The sequence below is a fragment of the Elephas maximus genome, chromosome 13 (genome assembly GCF_024166365.1).
Source record: "Elephas maximus indicus isolate mEleMax1 chromosome 13, mEleMax1 primary haplotype, whole genome shotgun sequence".
Taxonomy (NCBI): Eukaryota; Metazoa; Chordata; class Mammalia; order Proboscidea; family Elephantidae; genus Elephas; species Elephas maximus.
The window spans coordinates 52,948,095-52,967,835 of NC_064831.1; the positions used below are offsets into that span (position 1 = coordinate 52,948,095).

Here is a 19,741-nt window from a genome sequence, read left to right on the forward strand (position 1 = left end):
TCCCAGTGATACTTACCAGTTACTGGCAGAACCAGCATTGGGATCCAGATCTGTAGGACTCCAAAGGCCATGCTCTTGATCACCCATAAGTAATTCTGCTCTTTGAATGAACTAAAGAGTTTTAGAATATAAAAGGACTCCCACCCGTGGCCGTCAAGATGGTTCCATCTCATAGCAACCCTATAGGACAGAGTAGAACTGCCCCATAGGGTTTCCAGGGAGTGCCTGGTGGATTTGACCTTTTGGTTAGCAACCAAGTTCTTAGCCACTGTGCCACCAGGGCTACAAAAAGACTGCAGGGACATCTAATTTACCATAGAACCATGTCTGGTACATAGAAGTGCTCAGAAAATATTTGCTGGATAAGCAAGTTACCCCTAATTGTAAAGAATAGGAAACTCAGGCTCAGAGAGGTTAAGTTGCTTAACTAAGGTCACCCAGCTAGTGATAGAGTCAAGACTGGCTCCTGGCCCAGCAGCTTTGAAAAGTGGTCCAGGTGTCTTTTCACAAACCCCAGGGAGCCCAAGAGGCTGGTCTAACAGGAACTCCGCCTTTGCATGAAACAGCTGGACAGTTAGAATGCAAGTCACAACCATGTAATTTTTTTTTAAATTGTTTGCCCTCCCCCCCCAAAATGTGTGTAGTGCATTTTAACATATTGTTGGCTGTAATGAACCAAGTTCTACTTTTTAGTAGAACCTCTTGGGAAACGTGTCACAAGGGTAACAGTGCATATTCTCTGATCCCTATCTGCACTCTTGCTGTGTGCCTAGTTCTTATCCCAAATGTTGGCCTCATCTATAATCAAATCATTATCCGTACCCTGGGCCATTGCTGACTTTGTTCTCCGAATTATTTATTCAGTTTACAAAGCAAGATGACATGCTGTTCATGCGAAACCAGCACTTTGCCCATTTTTGTAATCTCATTTACCACTGCAAGCCTCCATTTCTATTGCATTTCCTTTCAGTTGGAACTCCTCAAAGTATAATGATCAAATTGAACAATGTTAATGGCCCCACATGCCAGGAAGGTGGTGCAGCTGGATGTCTGCCCACTTCCTGCCAAGGCATAATTAATTCCCACTAAGGATTTGTTGCAGACTTTCTAAATTAGCTTCCAACAGCATAATACTAATAGCTACCATTTGTCGAGTACCTACATTAATTCCCTGAAAACCTTCTGAGCCTAGGTATTATGAGTGCCTCAGGAAACCAAGGCTTGGCGAGTTTCAGTTGCTTACCCCATCTCACACAGCTAGTAATTAGGAGGGGGAGAAAGGGGTTGGACCCAGAAATAACCGAGGTTTGTCTATGCTAAAGCTTGGGCTCCTTCCTCTGTATCACCTTGCTCCTTCTTACTGCCATCCATGATTTGTGTGGGGAACAGCTAAAGCCCTACATTTGATGTGCATTATTTTTCTGATGTATGCTAAGACCTCAGTGGATGTTTCTTTTCTTTTAAACTCTCTTCCCCCTTGAATATTTTTATAGCTGGAAAAATGTGCTCAGGACCTGGGAAGTACCTCTAAAGCAGTGGGCTCCTCCATGGCACAGCTGCTCACCTGTGCTGCTCAAGGCAATGAGCACTACACAGGTGAGGCTCCCCAGCCCTTCAGGACGCCACGTGGCCAGGTGCAGACCACTTGTGTGGGGGCGGTATGGGGGAGAGTGGTGGTTTCATTTTTTTAATAATAAACGTGATTCTTTTTCTTCATTTTTTTTAGCAGTTCAACGTATTCTTCAAGCATTTTATTTTGCACTTGATACTAAGCGTAAAAAAAAAAAAATTTTTTTTTTTTTTAAGCATACAAAGACTAAAAACACAATAAAAACACATTACTCCAAACTATTCATGGGTCACTGAGTATAAACAAACAGTAGTATAGCCTCCTGGGACAACCTATGACTCCTGATATCCTGTGATATTGAAGGAATAAAAAAGACCAAAGAGAACAGGAGAGATGGTGACAACAAGTAAGATGCCCATGAAATTTTCAAAGATGGAAAGAGACAGATGAGTGGTAACTGATAAACCCAAGTAAAGACATGAGGGTCTCCAGGTGTAGGTAAGCCAACAAGAAGCAGACTGATTTGCGTTGCAAAACCCTGGGTGGGTTCTGACCTCCTCCACCCTCCCATCTCCCCTCCAGACGGGAGATGCCAACATAGTCTACTTGATCCAAGAAGCTCACTCTTTACCAGTATCATTTTCCTATCCCATTGTCCAGTCCAATCCCTGTCTGAAGAGTTGGCTTTGCCCCATAGAGTTTTCAAGAAGCACCTGGTAGATTTGAACTGCTGACCTTTCGGTTAGCAGTTGTGGCACTTAACCACTATGCCCGCCACCAGGGTTTCCGCCTGCAATAATAGGAATGTCCAACTCCGCCCTAACAGGAGGGTAAGGGAAAGTTTCAGGACAGAATTGACACCTGATCAGGGTTTTGAGAATTGTTTAGGAGTCCGTTAACATTCCGAGGGAAGACAAAGTACGTATAAATGCTTACAAAGTGTAGGGAATATGAGATTCTAACATTTCCACATATTCCTGAAATCTTGCCAGATTTTGTGTAGGTGATGACATGCATCTTCAGTGGAGGGAAGGCTGGTTACCAGTTGCATCATCTGGTAACTGGTAACATCCAGGATGACAGGAGGTCTAGATAGTGTTTGGGAAAAAACGTCCTGGAAGCAGCACAGTCTTGTGTGTGGGGCACTGAAAGGTAGTTGTAGAGGTAGGAGGAGCACGTGTAAAGTCCCAGAGGTGAGGGAAAAGAAGGCTGACTGAAAAAACGAGAAAGGTTCAAGTAAAAGGCCCGAAGCCCAGGAGCAGGAAGATAAGGCTGCAATAGAAGGCCAGGTCAGATCCTAAAAGACCTCGAAGCCAATTTAAATAATTTGGAATTTAACCTAAGGGCATTTGGAAGTATTGAAGTGTTTTCCACTGTGGATATAGTTCAGATTGCCTTTTAGATAGATTGCTCTACCTCCTATGTTCAGAATGCATTGGAGGGAAACAAAGCTGGAGGTAGGGAGCCCAGCAAGGAGAGTGTTGTATTAATCCCAATAAGGGATGGGTAGTGGCCTGCAGTGGAGAGAAAGGGATGGATTAATAAAATAGAGATTTGACAGTTCGTGGTGACAGGTGAGAAGCTGGTAGGGATGGGGGTGAGGAGGGTAACAGGGATGACTCTGAGTGTCTGCCATGATAACTGAATGAAGCGTTCTCCGAGTCACCAGGATGGGGAACACAGGACCATTGGCAGGTGTACAGATGTGAAGTCCAGAGATGCCAAGTTCAGCTTTCAGTGTATTCAGTTTGATGTGACTGCAGGGTATCCAAGTACAGGAGCCCATTAGGCAGCTAGACATCTGGCTATGGAACTCAGTGATATAGATTGGGAAATTATTAGTCAAATGATAATGACTGAAACCATGGAGATAAATCAGCTTGTCTAGGGAGAGTAGCAGGGGGAGAAAATGTTTATCAGATATAACCCCAAGGAACCCAACTATTTAAGAAGGTGGCTGAGCAGTAGAAACCTTTGGAAGAAATGGGAACATCCCACCATGGAGAAAGCGAGATCGCCAGGAGAGTGGGCTGTCTCTAGAGCCAGAGACTGTTACCTGAGAGGCACCTGCTGCCCAGAGAGCCATGTGAGGCAGGGACTCAGGAAGCATCCATTGATTTTAGGAAGAAAAAGGTGACTACTCTCCTTGCTGAAGGCAATTTCAGGAAAGTTGAAGAATGAGTGGGAAGCAAGGAAAGAGAAAGCAAACAGAAAACTTCTACCTGGGTCTCAATTCCCTTGTCCACAAACAGATATGCAGGGGATCCAGAAGTTACCCAGTAGCCGCCACTGGGCTATGTTCTATCGTAGATCATCTTGTCTGGCCAGTGCAGTATTCAAAATATATTTCTACTTGGCTGAGTACAGTTGGAGAGACAGAACCCTCTTCAGATTCTCTGAGCAGATTAAAAATCTGTGCCATCCTAGTTGTTACTTTGTGAGCTTGCTATATGGCCCAGTAGTGTTATGACACACAGTCTGCGTGAATTCTGATAAAGATCAACGGTTACAAGGAATTCTATATTTCATATCACTCATGTTTCTTCTTAAGACTCTGTTACTGAATCTAAGGAGCAGATGGCAGGAAGACTATGAAAGGAATCTCTGTCTTCAAAGGATTGTGGTTTTCAAAACAAAAGTCTGCTTTAGTGTTTCCCCACAGGCAGCTCTGGGCGTCAGGTTGCATACTTCTTCACTGCAGGAGTGCTTTCATTTGAAGGTGTTTGCAAGGAAAGGAGCCCTGGTGGTGCAGGCACTCAGCTGCAAACTGAAAGGTCCGCAGCTCAAACCCGCGGAGGAGAGATGTGGCAATCTGCTTATATAAAGATTACAGCCTTGGAATCCCTATGGGGAAGTTCTGCTCTGTCCTGTGGGGTAGCTATGAGTCAATCAACTTGATGGCAGTGGTTTGATTTACTAGGAGACTTGACCTGGCAGTGGTTACCTTTGAGGATGTTGTTGTGAATTTAGCCATGTTCAGCCTTAGGTGGTCACTGGGCTCTCTTTGGCCCCTAGCGGCCTTGTTTCATTCTTTTGATGGTATGAGTTCCACTCCAGAGGGGGGATCCTTGATGTGCCTTGAGATTTCACAGTGAGTCTTCGGCTGGAAACACGTAGACAACCTTAGGCACTTGGAATATAGCTCTTCTGGTTTCTGTCTTTTTGAAATTGTTGGAGTCTATAAAAGATTTTTCACTAAAAGAATTTTGCATAAACATCTCTGTTCTAATTACAAATAATGAATGTTTTATTCTCCCAAATTTGGGTACAACTCAAATTGAAATGGATTCTGAAATCTCTGTGGTGAGTGGAAAGGCAAGAGGAGAGATCTAGCAATCACAGCCTAGAGTCTTTAATGGTCACAGCTGGGATCTCCACCTCTCCTAGCACTTGTGGGAAACTGAGACCCAGAGAGAGGCAGTAGTCCAGGCTAATCACCGGCCGAGTCAGAGCTATGATGGTGCCTTAGCCACGCCTGGCACTCTTCTGAGCAACAGCATCTTCCAACCCTGTGCAAAAGCTTAAAGTGGAATGACCGCTTTGCTCCCCCTGCTCCTCTCCTTCACCTTAACTTTGTGTTTTCTCTTCTGGATTTCTCTGTCATACACACACACACACACACACACACTTTATTTAAAATGTTTTCACTCTGTAAGCTGCCCTCGGAAGTGCCATGTGATAAATGGTAAATTGGCAGCTTTGTAATTCGCCTTGATTAGATTGTAGAGTTATGTCCCAGCTGTGTGACTTGCCAAATATTTACAGATTAGCAAGTCTGCGGCGCCGCAAAGCTGTCTTGTTTTATGGATCTGGGGCCTCTCACAGTCTTTATTGTATTACGGGGCCTCATCTTCAATAACAAGCAGACCACCTACTGCATCTGTGCCGACTCAGCTAAAGCGCCTGCTGGTAAAGTCCACACTCAATAGGCGCCTGGAGACCGTCCAGCTAAATCCTTTAGAAAATAGTTGTTTCCAGGTTTAGTGTGTGGGAGAGATTGATTTGTGCATTCTTCATATGGATATTATTTGTTCTAACGAGAAGCCCTTGTAGCTCTCTGTCCCAAAGAGCACTGAGCAGAGATTCTAACCTGGAAGTTAAGAAACCTCAGGTCTAGCCCTGGCACTGCTCCTAAAGGTATGCTTGTGGAGAAGAAACTTCTCGGTGTTGGAGAAACACCTGTGAAGTGCTTCGGTGAGATGAGCCCTGAGGTTGGCTCTGCTGTGGTCCTTAGATTGTTTTGTTGTGTGCCCTGGCATGGCTAACCTTCTCCTTGTTCTTGGGTGTGATGGGGACTAGGTGCCATGTAGTATGGCTCATGTTTATTCTGCATGAGATGGTGCTGTCAATTTAAACGATTCCTTAAAAAAAAAAAAAATTTTTTTTTTTTCTTTTCTCGTCATAGTTTTTCCCCAAGTTCTGTTATCTGTTTAGAAGTAAATTTGAAAGCGCTTCACAAAAGAGGACATCCAAATAGCCAATAAGCATATTAAAAGGTGCTCAATATCATTACTCATTTGGGAAATACGAATTAATACCTCAGTGAGATGCAACTACACACTTGTCAGAATGGTTAAGTTTCAGTTAAGAAACTGATGATACCAAGCGATGACTGGGATATAGAGCAACTGGAACTCTGATAAATTGATGGTGAAGTATAAAATGGTAAAACCATCTTGACAAATTGGTTTGTACTATCTCCTAAAGCTAAATATGTACTTTATGACCCAACGATTAAACTCCTAGGATTACACCCAAGAGAAAGGAGTCCATTTTCCACCAGGAAGCATACACAAAAACTTTGGTAGCTTCGTTCATAATAGCCCCAATTTGGAAACAGCCCGAAAGTCCATCAACAGAAGAGTGGAAAAATAAGATCTGATGCGTTTATGTAGTGGGATACTACAAAGCTAGAATCAAAGAATGAACTGCTACATGTAAGAACATGGGTGAATCTCACAGCATTATAATCAGAAAAAGAAACCAGACGCAAAAAAATACATAACTGTGTGGTTCCATTAATAGGAAGTTTACAGGTCTAAGGCGATAGATGTTAAGTAGTGATTACTCCCAGTGCGAGGGAGGTGTTGGCTGGAGAAGCTCAGAAGGTGATGGAAATGTTCTGTATCTCCATCTGGATGGTGGTTATGTGGATGTACACATACATCAAATAGTAACTGAGCTGCACTTACAGATTTGTGAATTTTAGCATATGTAAGCTATGCCCCAAAAAAGCAACCAGGAAAGAGAAATGAACTTAAATAACCTCCCACAAACCTGTGTTCACCTGCCATGTACTTCGAGTTTCAGCTCTAGGGACGTGTGAGGCAGAGGAAGCAAGGGGAGCCAGAGAGGAATTGTATTTAGCATTGTGGTTGTTAGGAACCTCTCCCTGGATTGGCCAAGGGTCAGTGGTGGACTACTTTGAGAAGCACGTAACTCAGATACTATAAGAAGTGATTTGGAGCCCACCATGGCCAGGTACTGTCACAGTATCCTCTTCTTTCAAGGGAGCCCTCATCTGGAGACTTACTCCCAAAGATACTGTGGCTTTTAAATGGAATCTGATAGAAGGTCTGGTGGGCTTTTGTCCGTAGGAGTGGCTGCTAGAGAGACAGCCCAAGCTCTGAAAATACTGGCCCAAGCTGCCCGTGGGGTGGCCGCATCTACCAGTGACCCCTCAGCTTCGCACGCCATGTTAGATTCGGCTCGAGACGTGATGGAGGGCTCGGCCGTGCTCATTCAAGAAGCCAAACAGGCCCTGATTGCACCTGGAGATGCCGAGAGCCAACAGAGGCTAGCTCAGGTGAGGCCCAGCCTTGGGAATGGTGATATTTGTTAATGTGAACACGGTGGTAGGCTGTCTTTGGGGCACTTTTTTTCTGGATGTCAACACTTTGGCTTAATGGGTATTTTCCAAACCTTCCAAAGTGCCCTAACAGTGCTGGTCATGCACCATCGCCACTTCTTAAATTCTTGCCTGGTAGCCCTCTGCTTTAAGGTGAGATCTGCTTAACTCACAGTCAACACAGAGAATGGCGGGGGTGGGGGCTTTGTTGAAATCTGTCCTTGGAAGTGTACAAGCCAGGGCATTTATAGCATGTTTGTTTTGGGCCTGTGTATGCCTAACTGCATTCCTTCCTAGCCTGTGAGGTGAAGTAGACGTACTACGTCCGGCCACTCCAAGTTTTTAACCCTGACTCTCAGTTAACCCCTGCAGATGATCCTCTAACTTCTTAATGAAGCTAGTTGACTACACACTGTCCAGGCAAAATTCTAGACTCGGGGCCGGGAAGGAGATGGATTAGATTTAAGGGGAATGACACACCCTGGATCTAAACACCTTACCCTTCAACCTAGGATACCAAAGACTATAAAAGGGTACCACTTAAGAATCCTTTAAAAGGCAGCACATGGCCAGTTGCAAGTTGGCTGGGAAGTACTGTGAGCACTCTGGGCAGGGTGAGGTTTGGGAATGATTATACCATACGGTTGCTGAGCAGAAGTCAACCACAGGGCTAGCTAACTGTGATCCAAGAACTCAAGGCTTACTGCCACCTCAGTGACCTCAGCAGGGCCCTCAAGAAGGGAGATACTTCCATTTCTCCTGGCATTAGGTATTGTTTTAGTACCTGACCTGATTTTGGTGAGGCCCATGTCTGAGTCACAAAGCTGTGACCTCCCCTGGCTTTGGGAGGCCTATGAGATGTGCTGTGTCACTATCAGGCCATTTGCCAAGACAGGATGTGAACCCCAGTGAGAGGATGTAGCTTAGGTCCTGGCCCAGAGGCCTGGGCACAGGTAGTTTAACATAGTAAACAGTGTCAGATAGATGCTGGCAGGTAATTTCCCTGTCTTAACGTGTGTTGGGGACGAGGCTCCTGGAACATGGGGCCAGAATCCCCATTCTGTTTCCACCCTGCGTACTGTTACCTCTCATGCTCGGCAAATGTATGAAAACGTTTGTGCTGAAAGTCAAGGCACTGCTTTCTTAGGGTGCTTCTCTCCCCCGCTGTTTTCAGGTGGCCAAAGCTGTCTCACACTCTTTGAATAACTGCGTGAATTGCCTCCCTGGGCAGAAGGATGTGGATGTGGCCTTGAAGAGCATCGGCGAGTCCAGCAAGAAGCTGCTTGTGGACTCGGTGAGGGTCTGGGCTTGGGGAAGAGGCACCTGGGACGGGCTTCACTTTAGAAGTGAGTGAGGCCCCTGGGTAGCCCAAATGGTTATGTACTTGGCTACTACCTGCAAGGTTGGCAGTTCAAACCCACCAAGAGATACTTCAGAAGACAGGCCTGGAGATCTGCTTCTGAAAAGTCACAGACTTTGAAAACCTTATGAAACAGCACTACTCTGATACATAGGGTTGCCATGTGCTGGGATCGACTCAATAGCAAATGGCTTTTGTTTGTTTTTTGCAGTCTGCTCCCCTCTGGGATCTCTGAGCAGCTAACCTTTCCTCTGGGAATTCTATTTAACCTCCCAATTTGCCTTTTCCTTTGCAACTTAAAACACAGAACCATTTAGCGTGTGTGTGTGTCTGCGCACGCTTTAGGTGAATGTTTACAGCTCAAGTTAATTTCTCATTCAAGAATTTATGCACATACTGTTTTGTGACATTGGATGCAATCCCCACAATGTGACAGCACTCTTCTGCTTTCCACCTCGGGTTCCCTGTGTCCATTTGTCCAGTTCCTGTTCCTTTCTGCCTTCTCATCCTGCTTTTAGACAGGAGCTGCCCTTTTGGTCTCATATATTTGTTTGAACTAAGAAGCATCTTCCTCATATGTGTTATTTTTGTTTTATGGGCCTATCTAATCATTGTCTGAGAAGTGGGCTTTAGGAATGGTTACAGTTCTGGGTTAGCAGGGTGTTCAGGGACCATAGTTCAGGGGAAGAACCATTTTAGTCTTGATGATTCAGGTGAATCCCCGGCGGGGGGGTCTGTCTTCCCTCCTCAGTACCTTCCTTTATTCCTCTGGTGCAAAGTTAAACTTCCCATGGGGTATACTTCCTGTTCCTTGTAGCTACCGCCAAGCACGAAGCCTTTCCAGGAAGCCCAGAGTGAACTGAACCAGGCAGCAGCTGATCTGAACCAGTCTGCGGGGGAAGTGGTCCATGCCACCCGGGGCCAGAGTGGGGAGCTGGCTGCCGCCTCTGGAAAGTTCAGTGATGATTTTGACGAATTCCTCGATGCTGGCATTGAGATGGCTGGCCAGGCTCAGGTGGGTGTGTGGAGTTGACCTCTCTGCTCTGGTGGGCTGTCCACCTTGGAAGCTGAGTGGGCGAGTAAGAATAGGGAACCTGTTAGCAGGACACAGCTCACTGCCTTTGCTTAGCTGCTCAGGAAACTCCATGACCTCGCAGGAATGGCATCCAGAGATGCTATCGCTCCTCGCTCATGTGTGAAATGCGTCCTGTGATGAAGGGTCATTCTTCCCAGGATCCTCCAGCACAGTCCATCATTTTACGTACAGGGAGGTGGAGGAGAATGTTTAGCAGAGTTTAAGACAGCTCTTAGAATGTGGTGTAATGAAGAGCGCGTATTTGAGACTCAGACTCAGTGGCCCATGGAAGGCACTGTCTAAAAGTGTCAGATGATTAAAAATTACCTCCCCCCGATGAACAGATAAATACCTTGCTTAGAACAAGGCCACATGACCGGTCTGTTGTCAGCTTGCAGAGCTGTATTTTTTGTTTTTTTCTGAGCTCCTATGAACTCCCTAAAAGATCTTCGGAGTGTTTCTTGCTCTGTTATCCACAAAGGGCTGTTTCCCAGATGGCAAGCCAGGTGAGAAATGTGTTCGCTCGGATTCAGTAACTTCTGGGACGCGATCAGCTGTGGACATCGAGGCGGTGCCGGCCGGTTGTGCCAGGCCGAGATACACAAGCTGTTTGACAACCCTGGCATTGTTAAGCAGGATGCCGGGATTGCTGCTGGGTCTGTGTGCTCACTCACACTCTCTCTCCTCTTTTAATGCCTCACTTGTGAGAAAGCACAGCTCTTGGCTGGGGAATGGATTTCTGCCCCTGTTGCCAGCATCTCGATCTGGGCATCTGATTGGGGACAGGCAGACACAGCCAGAGAGTTGGGCAACGCAGGCTAATTGGGCTGAAGGTGATCTGTGCGGATAACTGGCTTCCATTTCAGGATGTTGTTCCTAGCTCCCTGAACGGCTCCCAGGACAGACGGACAGTCCCTAATTACTCTGGCACCTTGTCGCCTTCCAGACCAAAGAAGACCAGATCCAAGTGATAGGAAACCTCAAGAACATCTCTATGGCATCCAGCAAGCTGTTGTTAGCTGCCAAGTCTCTCTCTGTAGATCCAGGCGCCCCCAATGCGAAAAACCTCCTGGCAGCAGCGGCAAGGTAAGAGTGGGGCAAAAGGTGCTTCCAGGTGTGGTTGGGAGACGTGTCTGACATCATGCTGTTTTTGCTGAGCTTGGGGTCGGTGCTGTCCTGACGTCGTCGGAGGTGGAGCTGAGAGCCATGGGGCTCTGATGTTTTATAAAACAGCCTCATTTTTATGTGCTCTCCCCAGTAAAATGTCTGTCGTCTTCTCATCCAGCCTTTTGGTAGAGACTTGCCCAGAGTCTTCAGGCGCCCATCGATTGGTGAACACAGCGGCTTAAATAGACTGTTTTTTAACCTTCCATTGTGGTAAATACGTACGCCACTTCAGCATTCTTCACGTGTACAATTCAGTGATGTTAACCTCACTTCATCATGTTGTTCAACCATCACCCTTAAGATGTTTCAAAGTACTTTTATGTCTTTAAGATTATAAAAGTAATATGTGCTCATTGAAAAAAAATCAGAAAATACTGAAAGTATAGAGAATAATGCTCAACTAGTCACTCAGTAGACATTTACTGAGCGCTTACTATGCATCTGGCCTCAGTGTTCATTAGGTTGATTTTTAACATGTTCAGTGCATCCCATGTCGAAGGACTTCGTTCTCTGTAGAAGGGCTTTGTCCCCTATAGAAGGGCTTCAGTTTTGAATGAATGGGTTAGCATTGCCAATACAGTTTTTTTTTTTTCATTGTTTTGGAAAATATGTTAAACCATGAATTTGAGTTTTGGATGATGTCACTGTCCTTCTGGCCTGTGGTTTCCACCCGGGGAAGTGGGTAACCCACCATAGTTTCTGCTCCCAGGCCACTGTGGTGATTAAGTTGAGTACCTAGTGATTGAACGCTGGTGTGTGGAGAAATTGCCCTGGCAGGCAGAGGAAGATCTTACATTAGTAATCCCTCATTCATTTTTCCTGAACCCATGGGGTGTTTTAGGATTCTGTGGTGGTGCAGGCGTGTTTTCTTAGCATTATTTGGCTCGACTTTATATATAGGAAAGCTGACAGCAGCAAGAGATTAAATGCAGGACTCTTAGGGGCTGTAGACTGATTGGAAACCTTTTCAAGATGTGCAGATTAGTGAGTTTTGAAGAGCATAGCTTTAATTCTGCTTTGTTTTGTTGTTTTTTGACTTGGTTTTGATTGCTTATTTGGGTGTTTTTGTTTTTTTTTTTTTTTCTCATGTAATTCCACACTGGGAGCTCAGTGGTTGTTCCAGAAGTTTCCAGAATCAGGAGACCTGGATTCTAGTCTAAGCTTTAATGCTTGACTAATTCAGTGATGGGGGCAGTGGGGGTTCAGTGGTAGAATTCCTGCCTTCTCTGTGGGTCTCGAGACCCAGATTTGACTCCTGGACAGTGTAATGTAGCTCCTGCACAGCCACCTGTCTTTCTGTCAGTGCAGGCTTGTGTGTGGCTATGCTGCTGAACAGGTTTCAGTCGCGCTTCCAGACTTAAAGACAGACTAGGAAAAAAGGCCTGGAGATCTCCTTCTGAAAGTCAGCCAGTGAAAACTCTATGAATCACAGTGGTCTTATCCACAGCCAGCCATGAGGATGACACAGGACCCGGCAGAGTTTCATTCTGTCGTGCCTGGGCTTGGCCAACTCCACAGCAGCTGACAACAACAAGAGCAACTCAGTGACATGGATGAGGTCATTCAGCCTCTCTAGACGTTCCCGTCAGCACGACGAGGATGTGTACTAGGTCATCTTGAACTGCTTGCAGCCCTCAGTGGTAAGATCTCATGGTAGGAATAGTTAAAACCTGTCTCTAGTTTCCTCTTGGCTTGGATTGTTATTTTCTTTGGGAAGTTAGACAATGTCAGAGTAGCTCCCTTGAACACCCTTGAGCTTCTTCCTTTGTCCTCATACATTTTAGCCTCAAACAATAGTGAGAGCCTACTAGGGAACTGGAAAAAATATCTTCGCATCTCCCAAAAAACAAACCAAACCCATTACTGTCGAGTCAATGCCAACTCATAGCGATCCTATAGGACCACATAGGGCTTCCAAGGCTGTAAATCTTTATGGAACCAGACTGCCACATTCTTCTCCCTCAGGGTACTGGTGGGTTTCAACCGCCGACCTTTGGGGTTAGCAGCCTAGTGCCTTAACTACTGCGCCACCAGGGCTCCTTACATCTCCCTACCTCCCTCTTCTGTTTTGTTTGTCGTTATTCCTGTAAGCGAGTGCCGTCCCCCCTGGTGGTGACGGTGATGGGGGTTGGGTGCGGAGAGTGGGGGGATGGCTGTTCTGTGGAGTGGCTGTTTCTCATACAAAACCCTCTCGATCGCTTTTTTTCCTACAAAGACCTTCTGGATAAGGTAACTGACGTTTCCAGGTATCTGAACACAGATTTTTTGCATTATCTCCAATTTTTTTTTGCATCGTTTCAAAATTACAGTCCTGGACTTGAAATGTGTTATTCACTCTCTTCAATTGGGGAAGGGGAGAGTGTAAATTGGCATTGTGAAAGCCAGCTGTGGAAGGAAGCACAGACCTCAAGGAAAGTGGCTGGTGTCCTGAGCCCGAGGGGGGACCTGAAGGCCCCCTAGTGGTGACATTAGGAAGGAAGCCAGAGACTAGTTTAAAGAACAAAAAACTTTGCCTTCAGTCCTGGCATTCAGCAGTGTGACAAGGAGTTCCCCACCCTTGGTTTTATCCCAAGTAAGCACTTAAAAGTTGTCACGTGAAAACGATTGCCTGAGGAGGAAGCTGTCGGGAGAAGATGCCGGCACATTCTGCTTGGCTTCCTTGGCACGCTTTGACCAGCTTCCTTCTCCCTGGGGTGCTTTCCCAGCAGAAGCTCCGGCCAGGTCAGGTGAGTCAGGCAGGCTTCTCTAGGCAGGTGAAGCTCTGCTCGCCAGGGTTCCTTCATTCATTCTTTTTTTTTTTTTATCATGGTAAAATATACATAACAAAGAGTTTGCCATCTTAGCCGTTTTTAAGTGTACAGTTCAATGACATTAATTATATTCACAATGTTGTACAACCATCACCACTATTTCCAGAACATTTTCATCATCCCCAACAGAAACTCTGTACCCACCAGGCTGTAACTCCTCGTCCTTCCTCTCCCCAGTCCCTGGTAACCACTAGTCTACTTTGGTCTCTATGCATTTGCCTACTCTAGGTATTTCATATAAGCAGGATCACACAGTACTGGTCCTTTTGCGTCTGATTTATTTCACTTATCATGATGTTAACACCTGACAACACCATGGTGTTTTTCAGGGTTCATACATGCTGTGGCATGTATCAGTACTTCATTTCTCTTTATGGCTGAATAGCGCTACGTTTTGTTTATCTGTTCATCTGTTGATGGACTCTTGGGTTGTTTCCACCTTTTGGCTATTGTGAGTAATGCTGCAGTGGACACCAATGTACAATTATTTGTTTGAATCCCTGCTTTCAAGTCTTGGCTATATACCTAGGAGTGGAATTGCTAGGTCATATGGTCATTCGGAAACCTTGGTGGCGTAGTGGTTAAGTGCTACGGCTGCTAGCCAAAGGGTCAGCAGTTCGAATCCGCCAGGTGCTCCTTGGAAACTCTATGGGCCAGTTCTACCCTGTCCTATAGGGTCGCTATGAGTCGGAATCGATGCGACGGCAGTGGGTTTTATGGTCATTCATTCATTTTTTTTGTTCATAAATTCATTGTTTCATGTGTTCATTTTACAGATATTTATTGCATGCCTAATATGAGGTAGGCCAGCGCCGGGTGCTGGGCATACAGAGATGTGGCCTGGTGGAGTTGGGGCAGGAGACACACCCTCAGAGCATGGGCCCCTGTTTCATTCTGGGCCCTGTATCAGGCCTGTAGTAAGTACACAAGGAGCTGAGCTTCAGGGGTCTCATCACCATTGCCCTTGCTCTGCAGTCTCACTGTCCTCCCTGTTCTAGACACAGCCACGTCCTGCACTAAGTGCACGAGGAGCTGAGCAGCAGGTGTCTCATCACCGTTGCCCTTGCTCTGCAGTCTCACTGTCCTCCCTGTTCTGGATGCAGCCACGTCCTGCTTTTTGTTCACATGGATGTCCCTCAGGCCCCAGAGATGCCACTGCAATACCCAGACCTGAAACAGCTCTGAGAAGAGAGGGTTGCTCCAAAGAAGTAGCACGTGTCTTCTTCCTAGGCTCTTACTTCTGTCTCAGAGCCCAGGTGCATCTGAGGATGCCAGGCCCTGGGTTTCCGGTGCCTTGGGGGAACTCACTTACTGTTAGTGTTCCAGCTTCTTGTAACCTGTGGGGCTTTGGCTCTTCTCTGACAAGTTGGCTGAAGCTGACGACCCTTTGTCAAGCATTCATCAGCCTTTACCCAGCTGGGAATTGCTCTGGTGCTTCCTGATTTTTGGCCAAGGAATAGGACAAGCAGTCGCAGTTGTAAAAAAGAAGGGGGTGTGTCCCACCTCTGAGTTCCTCCATGAGGGCCACTACGCAGCTCACTGGCCAGAAAGAGTCTGAGAAGGTGTCCACCCCACAGCTCCCAGTGTCCAGCCCACCCCGCACCCAGGATCTCCAGCTGCTCTCTAGTCCTCTGAGGGTTGTTGTTGTTCCTGTTAGCAACTGCCATTGAGTTGGCAACTCCACACACAATGGAACAAAACACTACACGGCCCTGCGCCATCCCTGTGATCAGTTGGTTGTAAATCAGACTGCTGTGATCCATAGGGTTTTCACGGCTGGTTTTCGGAAGTAGATTGCCAGGCCTCCCTAGGAATTCACAAGTGGCTTCTGTCTCCCTGGGTGCCCTTGACTTTGAGGTTCCTGCTGGGCAGGCTTCCTCCTGTCTCCAGAGACTGTGAAGAAGGACAGCACAGCAAACGGCACAAAGGAGGGGGCACCTCTACTGCTCAAAATACAAGCACATAAATGAGGGCCTTTCTCTCCCTGTGGTCTCATCCAGAACGTTCTCTCCCTTTATCCAAGTCAGGATCTTTCTCAGGCCTGACTTTTCTGGGTGCTTCAGTCCACTCTGTTTACAGTCCGTGCCACCCAGCCGGGGTTTTAATTTTCTCCTGTGCTCCCTGCGAGTTCCCTGCTTGGCCAGCAATCCAGCATGTCCTGTCTGGTGTCATTCCCATCACTGCCTTCTCTTGCTCAGCATCTTTCTATTGTGTTTTCATTGTCTCACCTCTCCAGCTAGATTACAACTCTTTGCTGTCCGAGAGAGGCTTAAGCTCTATTATTATATTTTTATTGTTGTTGAAATTATACACAGCAAAACATACACCAACTCAACAATTTCTACATGTACAATTCAATGACATTGAAGACATTCTTCAAGTCGTACAACTATTCTCATCTTCATTTGCAAATTGTTCCTCCCCCGTTAATATAAACTCACTGTCTCCTATGGTTCCTATCTAACCTTTTGAGTTGCTATTGTCAATTTGATTCATATAGTTAAACTATATATATATATGTTGTGATTTAGGTGAAAGTTTACAGAGCAAATTAGTTTCTCATTCAGAAATTTCTACACGAATTGTTTCACGACATTGGCTGCAATCCCGCAGTGTGTCAGCACTCTCCCCCTTTCTTTTTCCACCCTGGGTTCACTGTGTCCATTTGTACAGACAAGACACCTTCTCGTCTTTGTTGCTGGGCAGGTGTTGCCCATTTGATCTCGTATACTTGACTGATCTAAGAAGCACCTTCCTCACAAGTGTTATTGTTTGTGTTATAGGCCTGCCTAATCTTTGGCTGAAAGATGAACTTCGGGAATGGCTTCAAGCCTGAGTTAGAAAGATGTCTGGGTACCATAGTCTTGGGGTTCCCCTAGTCTTTGTCAGACCAATAAGTCTGGTCTTTTTTGTGCATTTGGTCATCTGTTCTACGTTTTTCTCCCACTGTGTTCTTGACCCTCTATTGTAATCCCAGCCAGAGTAGTCGGGAGTAGTAGCTGGGCACCATCTAGTTCTTCTGGTTTTGGGGTCACATGGTCCGTTAGTACTTTGGACTAAGTGCTCCCTTGGGTCTTTAGTACTCCTTCCTCTCCTTTGCTGCAGACTAGAAGAGACCGATAGTTGTGTCTTAGATGGCTGCTGCTTGTTAACTATGTTATTTTTAATCTCCATGTCTTGTGTACAGCAAAGGAACCCTGGTAACACAGTGGTTAAGAGCTTGGCTGCTAACGGAAAGGTTGGTGCTTTGAACCCACCAGCTGCCCCTTGGGAGAAAGATGTGGCAGTCTGCTTCCTTAAAGGTTACAGCCTGGGAAACCCTGTGGGGCAATTCTGCTCTGTCTTATAGAGTCGCTATGTATCAGAATCGACCAGGGAATACTTGCAGGTAGATTTTGTTTTGTTCTGTCTTCCCTGTCTCCCTTGAGGAAGGGAAATGTCTTATACTGCTTTTTCCTCCAAACTACTTCTCAGGTGGTATGTGCTTAGTAGGTAAACAGAAAGCACAAATTGTCGGATTATCTTCCACCCCTACCTCTGATCCAATTGCGTATCTCTTTAAAATTTCCAGCCAGGGCTCCCAAACATTGGTTGAGTTGATTCAATATCTCTGAACACTAAGCAGTTCTTAGGTTAGAAAGCACTTTTTAACCTCTGAGATTTTTAAAAATGTGGAAGTAGATAGATATGCCTAGATAAAGAATAAGTACAGGGAAATATTATCTCTGGCTGGTGGACTTTGGTTATTTCACTTTTTTGTATTTTTAAAAAAATAAACCTGTACAGATTTTACCATTAAAAATGTGAAAAATAAAAATTTCTACCAGGACTATTTAGATTTATATAGAACAGAAGGAAATCCCTGCTAATTTCAGGCATATTTTTATGATACTGTAAGTTGATTTATTCATATTTTTAGTAGATTTATTGAAATTTTTGCTTTAAAAATGTTAAAAAGATCAGTTAACTTTTGACATATGTCATTCTGTCGTATTTTTATGTGGACGTTTATTTTTACAGTAATGGGCTCATACTGTATGTACTGCTGTCATTTTTATTTTACTTGTTTATCATGAATATTCTTCCATGGCATTGTAACATGATATACAGTATGATTTTAAATGGAATTCTGTTGTGGGCTGTACTTTCATTTAACCAGCCCTTTACTGTTGCGTATTTGAGTTGCCTCTAATCTTTTGCTTTTATAAATAAATGCTGTAGTTTGAAACATAATGTTTTTTTCCTTGTCGAATCTACATGAACATTTGCTTTTGGGCCTCTTAGTTTATTGTCTGGCTATGTAACCCACACTCGGAAATGAGTTACAGGGATGGATGATACCTGCATGACGCTACTTAGTTAAGGATCATTGTTACCTGTGTGACTCGTTCAGACATACAGTGCTGGGCTGACACTTTTATGGATTATACAACTACAAACCCTTAGTTGGTTTTTTTGTTTGTTTTTTTAATAGACTTTATTCTTTAGGGCGGTTTTAGGCTTACAGAAAAAGCGTACAGAAAGTACAGAGAGTTCCCATATAGCTTCCTCCCTCCTGTACACGGTTTCTCCTTTTACTAACATCTTTATTCATCTGGTACATTTGTTATGATCAATGGACCGATATTGATTCATTATTAACTAAAGTTTAGTTAGCCCTGGTTTTGCAATGGTAAAGAGCTCGGCTGCTAACCAAAAGGTCAGCAGTTTGTATCTACCAGCCGCTCCTTGGAAACCCTATGAGGCAGTTCTACTCTGTCCTATAGGGTAGCTATGAGTAGAAATAAACTCGATGGCAACGGGTTTGGTTTTTGGGTTTGTTCTATAGTTTGCATTAGGGATCAGTCTTTGTGTCGTATGGTCCATGGGTTTTGATGAATACATAATGTTAAGTGTCCTAAAAATGCCCCCAAAATGCCTTGTGCTCTACCTATTCATGCCCTCCCTCAGCCGCTGGGTCCCTGGCAACCACTGATCTAACCATTATCTCTATAAACCCACTGCTGTCGAGTCGATTCCGACTCATAGCAACCCTATAGTTTGCCTTTTCCAGAATGTCACGTAGTTGGAATCATACAGTACGTGTAGCATTTCAGACTGATTTCTTTCTCTCGGCAGTGCGGTCCTCCATGCCGTTTCATAGTTAATTCTTATTACCGTGGAAAAACACTCCATTGTATGGATGTATTTACCCCACGCTTTTATTTGAAAATTTTTCACATCTACAAAAAAGTTAAAAGAACAGGCCTGTGAACAGCTGTATACCCTCTGGATTTACCAGCTGTAAACACTTAGTTTTTAGTGGAAAGATCTTCATATAAAAATGAGGTTTAAAGAGAAAACCCAGATAAACAGGAAACATTGAAAGAAATAAGCTAAATGGAAAGCTTTTGTTATATGTGGAAATTGTCTGCAAATGGTCATGGCATCCTAGTTGGTGGCATTCTGCATCCTTAATTAAGTGGACACAAGCCAGCCTGTGCACTCAGGTGTTTGGAAGGCTACCACACAGAACATGGTGTTGGACTCTGAGGGACGCTGGAAATGCATTCATTGTGCACCACCTCCTCCGAGGGGTTGGAACGAGGCATTGTCCTGCCATCTCACTGACTCATCGCTTTTGCTTTGTACCATGTAGAAGACAGCACTTTCCAATGGCACCTTAATTGAGCACGCATCCCCAGATAAATAGATCACCAGAGTCACTCTTGGAAAAACGATTTGGGGATTCTTTCTTGAGTTCAGGAATGTTTTTCCTCTTCCCAACCCATCACCCTAAAACCAAACAAAAAAAAAAAACAGTTGCTCTCGAGTTGATTCTGAGTCATAGTGACCCTATAGGGCAGAATAGAACTGCCCCATAGAGTTTCCAATGAGCGTCTGGTGGATTTGAACTGCCGACCTTTTGGTT

At 45.1% G+C, this 19,741-nt stretch overlaps 1 protein-coding gene across 11 annotated transcripts in view; it reads left to right on the forward strand.

The window, feature by feature from the left end:
• TLN2 (talin 2) overlaps window positions 1-19,741 on the forward strand; it is a 490,123-nt gene that overhangs the window by 354,078 nt on the left and 116,304 nt on the right. For all 11 annotated transcript variants that reach the window (XM_049905877.1, XM_049905876.1, XM_049905875.1 and 8 more), the window contains 5 exons: window positions 1,494-1,596; window positions 7,168-7,376; window positions 8,593-8,712; window positions 9,596-9,793; window positions 10,800-10,939. In XM_049905877.1, coding sequence (XP_049761834.1) covers window positions 1,494-1,596; window positions 7,168-7,376; window positions 8,593-8,712; window positions 9,596-9,793; window positions 10,800-10,939 — 770 coding nt within the window. The remainder of the gene's footprint in view (window positions 1-1,493; window positions 1,597-7,167; window positions 7,377-8,592; window positions 8,713-9,595; window positions 9,794-10,799; window positions 10,940-19,741) is intronic.